The following is a 7,312-nucleotide window of genomic DNA, read 5'->3' on the forward strand; positions in this document are numbered from 1 at the left end:
AAGAGCACACTAATAATGCAGGATTATTTATATATGTAGTGAGAATTGAAAATAAAGCCCAGCATAGAAGGTCAAATAATATTAACTCAAAGGATAGATTAGTACAATTAAACATGATAGATAAGTGTGATATAGTTAGATAAAGAGAAAGAAAACATTTCTCTAACTATTGTTGAGACTTCACTCTAAGTTTTTTGCATGAAAGCAAAAGATCCTGCCCGTCTCTTCCATTGATTTTAACTTCATTAAGACATGTCATGTCATCTATTATTTCACTCCAGTGACCACCAGCAATATACCAAGAAAAATAAACAGAGATAATATTTTATGCCATGATCATTAATATGACTTTTTCAAAAATTATTCTAATAAAGTATCATAAAATACTTTTAGTGTTGTTTCCATATTTAAATAGTAACCACCAATATTGAGTTTTAATACATTACGAAGGTAATTGAAGACATAAAACAGAACCTATTCTGTCCTGTTTGATAAGGCACAATGAAGAGGGCTTCCTGGGATAGAGCGGTTCCCACAGCACATGAACACATTTCTGATTTGTCACTGGTCAGAGGTGAATACAGCAAAAGATAGGCCTGAGAGGAGGTGAGAAGGAGCAATTAGGGATGGTGTATATAAGGGAGCTTTGATTAACATCAACAAAGCTCACAGTTCCAGCTTCACAATCCAGGAATAATCCTACGTGACTGGTAGGTCTTGGGACATATTGCAGTGCAAGTGGGGAGGTGGTAAAGAGACTGAACTGAATGTCATTCTTAACACATGCAAGACTAAAGAGTCCCTCCTCTCCATATATATTGTCATTCTGATTATTCTCTTTCCAATACTTATTACAGACACCAAAAGCCCAATTCCAAGAGTCTCCCACATAGACCTCCCAGTAGTATTTGCCAGAGGTGAAAGTCTGAGCACCCCATGCAAGAAAACTTGTAGGTGTTGCAGTGGTATGGGGTGCATTTTGATGGTCACATCCAATACAAATGGTTCTCAAATCTCCATATTGAAAGATATGACTGTTGGCTTCATCATGATGCAGAGTAATATCCACTGCAAAATAAATAAATAAATAAATAAATGGAAAGAAAGAAAGAAAACATGCATAGACATGTGTAAATAAGGAAAAATTGTTCTATCAAGAAGTTACTTTACCAGGAAATGTAAGGTCACAAGGACAATTTTGCTTGCAACTTCTAATAAAGTATAGAGATGATTAATATTATCTATAAGACAAAATGCTAACCACAGATATTAAAAATGTTTTGAAAACTTACATATTGAGAGAGAAATGTAAAACCAACTTCTTTCAATCCAATTTTCAAAGCAAAATTTACACATTATGTACCCTAAATGCTATACTGTTGTGAAGATCATTACTTAGAAACGCTTCTTATTCTTAAAAACTAGTGCTATCATTTGGGAAAGAATGTGAAGACTTTCAGTTACGCAATAACTGCTCTAGCTAACTGGATAAAAATCTATAAGTACATGTCATAAGTGATAATTTAAAGCAGATTTCTGCAAAATCTTTGAGTGCATTCATTTGAACAGCTAAAACCAGTCTCTCTGTGTCCTCAATGCTAGCTCGGGGCTGAAGCTGGATTTTAGACTTAACATGCCACTTTTCATATTGCAATTAAACTGAACTTCTTTTTGTTTATAATTTTACTTGTTTTCACAAAATGATTTCTTCTTTTTATTTTTACCCATTAACTAATTTTTTTGTAATACATAATATATAACCATTTAAAAAAATAAAAAAAAAACCCAAGAATCTCCAGTAAACTATATTCCCCAAAAGAACAGTTCTTAGCTATTCAAATGAATACACTAAAGAAATGTAAAATTTTGTATTTAACATTAAATAACTCACCTTCATTCTGAGCATTGTTTCATTTGCTTCTTTTTAAGATTTGTTATACTACTCCTTTTTCCCATTATGTAACTCAGTACATATGAGGCCATAATGTATTTGTTTTTCACTATCTTTCAAACTTAATGCTGTAAGTCTGCTATAAATACAGACACAGATACAAAAGGATTGCATGATTATATTGTTCACTTATGGCTATAAAGAAGTAAAATATTTGATAAAGGGTGAAATATTACCTATGTGATCCTAACAATAATAATATTTAAAGTGGAGTGCTGCCTGTGGGTGGAGACTTACCTCGGAACTGGTTGAGCCTGTCCCTTAGTCCAGTGATGGGCCCTGCACTGAGCTCTAGATTCAGAGGCTGGGGCATGTGCAGCAGCACAGACTCACTCCTGCAAGGAAAAACCAGCAGTTACAACATCTACAGTCATAAAATAAATAAAAATCACTCTTTGTATTTGAAAGACCTTTCATGAGAATCCTTTGAATCCACAAATTTGATAATTCAAAAATTATTACTTCCTATTTGAAATTAATTACTATTTACAGTTTCTGAATTTTAAAGCATGGTGGGAGAGTCTGAGTCAGAATTCAGTCTGATATTTCTTTTTTTTGCCCCCAAATATGTAAGGCTCTTTAGCCTTATGGCCTTGAGAATATTTAGAAATGAAATTCTGAGTTCCACTTCTTGGCAGACTCTCCTAAGATCTTTGTCTGAAATAGCAGGGTTCTGGGGAGACTGCAGCATCTGCTGTTTCCTTTTCAGGATAAAGGGTGTGAAACTTGTTCTAGGCAGCAAGATCTGCTTTTTAGAAACAAGCTTCTCTAGGGACTTATACAGTTCTAACACTCCACAGTTTTTTCAATCTAGTTTTCAGAACTGTTAACTGATATGTATATATGTACAAACAACAAATCACCAACACTTTTTCACTGCTAAAATACTTTCCCCCACTTCTCCCCTGTTTCCTCTGGCGACTGTCTCACCATCCACAAAACAAAACTTTATCTTTCATCTATGCAGGCTTTTAAGGAATAAAACAAAATCAGGAATAAACATTTTTAAAATTTTATTTCACTATTCATTTATGTATTTATTTAGTGGTCTTGTCTTTTCTGGTGTGGGAATGAAAGTAGATGCAAAAAAAGAGTAGTATCAATATCTTAATCATTTATGCCATGACTTTGGTAGAGACTGTTTTAATATTTGTGGAAACTGAAAGAACATATGCTAAAATCTAGGTACACACTCACCTGTGTAATATGTCTCCAAAACCCTGTAAAAAAAAAATAGAAAGAATTAGTGCATTTCACAAGATGCATCTTTCACTAAGTTCAGTGTGAAATTTGGTGTCAGTTTCTGAAGGTATTATTTCCCTACCATCTCCTCTTCTGCAAAGCATTTTCTATTTCTTCTGTAATGAAAAACCTAGTTAGTCGTATTACCATTAATTAATGTCCTGGGAAAGTCTGAGTCTTGAAGACATTCTCTAAAGAAGTGAAGGAAGAAGAGGCCCAGAGGGTCTATGCTCTGTGGTAACCTCACATAACCTAATCAGTCATCTTTCCCAGAACCTATTACACAAATGAGTGGACCCAAAAATAATATTAGTGAGATCCTAGATTCCCATAACTTCCGATCTTGCCATGTCCTCAACTTAACCTAAATGTAAATGAATCACTCACTATTTCATACATGTTTAGCAACACAAAGTATATTATTGACTTAGATGGGGAATATTTCTTGGGGCTGTTACCTTGACCATTCCACAGAGTTTTGTGGCTGGGGGATAAAGTAGGAGGGAGCTTTGGCCTGGTAGAATCTCTTGGCGGGGCTATATTCTCCCAGTAAAGTAGCATTAGTTATGCAAATGTGTTTGTGGAAACACATCATGGAAATAAAGGTAGGGAGATGGATTTCAGCCATGAGGAAAATACCTATTCACGTGCATATTCAAAAACTTGAACCATGTAGCTTGTACCTGAAGTAGTTCCACATCTGGTTTATGGCACATTTTCTTCAGCTCCTCATACATTCCTCTTAAAATCTCCCTCCTATGAGCCATTTTGGCTTTACTTAAATGAAGTTGATGAAAATATCTTTCCCCTTCTTTTCAGCATCTCCAAATTATGCTTTTCTTCTTCATGGTGAAATGTAGGCATCTTCTGATACTCAGCTCTAATTGCTTCTAGCCTTACATTCACATAATCCTGCAGTGATAATAGGTTAGTCAAAAGAGATATGTATTTATCCATCTACTATTTTTATTTTCTATCTCCTGGAAATCTTCACTGATTCCTTTTTTCTCTCGAACATCCAGTAGTTTAAATCTGATCTGCCACGTCTGTAGAATCCACAAAATTTTGTTCCTTTCCCTTCTTTCCGCGTGAAGATCAACATAGATGTATCTGCCAATATTATTCAAGATAATGTGTTTTCTAAGATAGTTGGAAATTAAAAAAAAAAAAACACCACTTGGATTTCTCTATTCCAAACCATATTTATGGAAAATAAGAAGAGTTCATGCTTGTGAGTTGGAGTATAGAGCTGTAGTTACTAGAAAGAAAATAATTATTTCTATTTCTTAAAATTTCTATTTCTATTTCTTAAAATAGAAAACAAGTCGCTTAAACTCATTCTATGTGAAATGACCTTAGACTAGCATGTCCGGCTAAATGCATTTCACCCAGCAAAACCTATCCCAATAAGGCTGCATTTATTATTTGGCCATCTTTTTCTCTCTGAATTCATTTCCTTCCATTTTTTTTCTAATTCATCACAATCTGAAACATAGACTTCTTTGTGGTTCCTCAGGCCTCCAAATATACACAAATTCCAAATTACTGCACATGCTGTTCTCTCCAACTAGAATTTTACACACAAACACACACACACATACACACACGCATATATACATTTACATATATACACACTCATGGTCCACAGATACATCCATACACACCTTCGTGTTCCCCCTCCTCTTTAAAATTTTGTTTCAATTTGAATTTTTCAGTGAGGCTTTTTTCTGACCACCCTATTTAAAACTCAGACACTCATCTCCAGTTTCTGGTCTCTATTGTTCTTTTCTACTTCCCTGCTTGATTATTCTCCAACAAAGAACCTACCACACTCGAACATATCATGTATTGCACATATTTGCATATTGACCATTTGCCTCTCTTATTTGGATTGTACGATTTGTGAGGACGAAGATGCTTTCTTTCTCCTATACTAGTAAACTTTCTAATTTAATATTCAACATAGGCTAGGTTCTTATGAAATAATTTTCTGCAAACTAATATTAGCTATCATACCCTGAAAGTATACATCCACAGAGAAAATCATTTTTAATATTTTTCTGAAGTCCTCAGAGTTCTCCTTATATTTAGAGACTAGTTCCCATATTTCTGTCAGGTTTATATGTCTCCCTCAAGACACAAATCCACATTTCTCAACACTTTTCTCATATGTTATGTATTATTCAATATTAATTAGTTGAGATTCCTAATGTCATGGTTCCCCTAGATTTCTCCTGTCACTTTTTCTGCCTCAAATTTTCCATACAGTTCCAAATACTACTTGTCCACCAGCCTTCAGATTAATGCTGACCCAGGCTCAGAAGTTTCACTTGAGCTTTCCATGGCTGCCAAATAAATCTTGTGCCCAGCATTTATCCAACCAGCACATATAGAATGCTGTGAGATGGCCCAGTTTCTTGTATCTCTTGGTGTATAGCTACAGGTTTGTATGAAAACAAACCAGCATGCTTTGGGTGACATCAATGGTTTTGTTAGAAATCCTATCCAACAGTTATACTATTCTACAAAAGAAATGAGGCCACTTTTTCTCAATGTTTTCTTTTTTTTTTATTGACTCCCAGAAACATTACGGTTTGATATCAAGTTCCTATTTTATGAGTGACCCGTTTGCCCACCATAAGTTCCTGGAGAAGTTAGAAGTTAGAGTAGTACAGGACTAACCTTCCAGTATCTGGTTCTGGTGGTTTCCATGTTCAGATTTCTGTGATTTTCACAAGCTTTTTCCCATAAAGACTGCATTTTCTTTAAAAGGTTCTCCTGCAAAAGAGCCATGAATTGAAGCACCAGTGAAGACAATGAAGTAACATGCAGACCGTTTCATAGGGAGGGGGCCCAGAATGAGAGACAAATAAGTCCCTAGTAAATGGCATTTCTTCTGTTTCCCTTCTTGTTTGTCAGATCCCAGAGGTTTCAAGCTAAGAAAGCCCCAAAGAGAGTTGCTTAAAGGGACTCAGAGTTGGCTTGATCCAATCTCCAAGAAAATAGACCCACAGGAATTTCATGTGTCCTTTATAGAAATAGATGTTCAGAGGCATCACTTACCCGGTGTTCCTCAGCAGCCCACTCAATGGGACAGTGTCTGTGATCCCGGTGCTCCTGAGAGCCGGAGCACAGCAAACAGAGCAGGCTCTTGTCCACGTCACAGAACATCTTCTTTGTCTCCCTGTGAGTGCCACACATTTGCTCCTCAGAGCTCAGGAACAGCCAGAGACTGGCTTTTCTGGCAAGCGAAGCCATCTTCTTCAAACGAATGTTAGTTTTGAGGTTTCTATGCTGTGTTGTCTTTATGCATTCAAAGCACTGGGTAAGAATTGGGAAGTCTTGCCAGTTGAGGTAGAAACAGGGCCTGCAAAAGCTGTGCCCACAGTCTATGGTGACAGGGTCTATGAAGTAGTTCATGCAGATGGGGCAGGTGAGTTCCCTCTGGAAGGCTTGCAAGATTCCAGAATTCATGTTTCTGAGAAAGAAAGAGCAACATCATTTTGGGGTTTGAGTTGATGAAAAGATTCTGAACATGTGGAGATATGTGATAGCCATAGTTTCTTCTCTTAACAGGGTTCATTAAAGCACAGCGAACTATTCCTTCTGTAACAAAAACAAAAATCTCACACAGAGAGTCTCACAGCTTCATAGTAGATGTTACTGACTAGATGACTCACAACCCCTTCTACTCCTAGTTCCTGTCTGTAACATGATACTAACCTATTCAATTTCCCATTTTCTGAATGTGGATCTGGAAATTGGATTTGATTCTAAGTGGCCTAGAATAAATTGTAGTTATTCCTATTCTTCTTTCACATAACTGCTAAATGAGTATGAGAGAATGGGAAAAATCACCTTGGCCAAAGAAACATGAGAAGATGACCAGAGGGTTCTATGACATATTTTTAGAGGGAGACACAACAGTGGGGCAGCAAACCACCATGGCACATGTTTACCTATGTAACAAACCTGCAAGTCGTACACATTTATCTCAGGACTTAAAATAATATAACATTAAAGTAAAATAAAAACCAAAACCAAAACAAAATAAATATCAACCAAACAACAGAATAAGCAAATTTAAAAAACCAGCAATTAAACCAATTTAGGTTTAAT

General features: G+C 36.0%; 1 protein-coding gene across 1 annotated transcript; it reads right to left on the reverse strand.

Annotated features, from left to right (window-relative positions):
• Positions 1-568: 568 nt before the first annotated feature.
• Positions 569-6,667, reverse strand: TRIM49D2 (tripartite motif containing 49D2). The gene is given in 7 exon segments (XM_017859060.1): positions 569-1,068; positions 2,189-2,286; positions 3,149-3,171; positions 3,877-3,994; positions 3,996-4,105; positions 5,876-5,971; positions 6,257-6,667. Coding segments are annotated over 7 exon segments (1,356 nt in total).
• Between the last annotated feature and the right edge of the window lie 645 nt (positions 6,668-7,312).

This window comes from Rhinopithecus bieti, unplaced genomic scaffold (genome assembly GCF_001698545.2).
Source record: "Rhinopithecus bieti isolate Rb0 unplaced genomic scaffold, ASM169854v2 scaffold_49381, whole genome shotgun sequence".
Taxonomy (NCBI): Eukaryota; Metazoa; Chordata; class Mammalia; order Primates; family Cercopithecidae; genus Rhinopithecus; species Rhinopithecus bieti.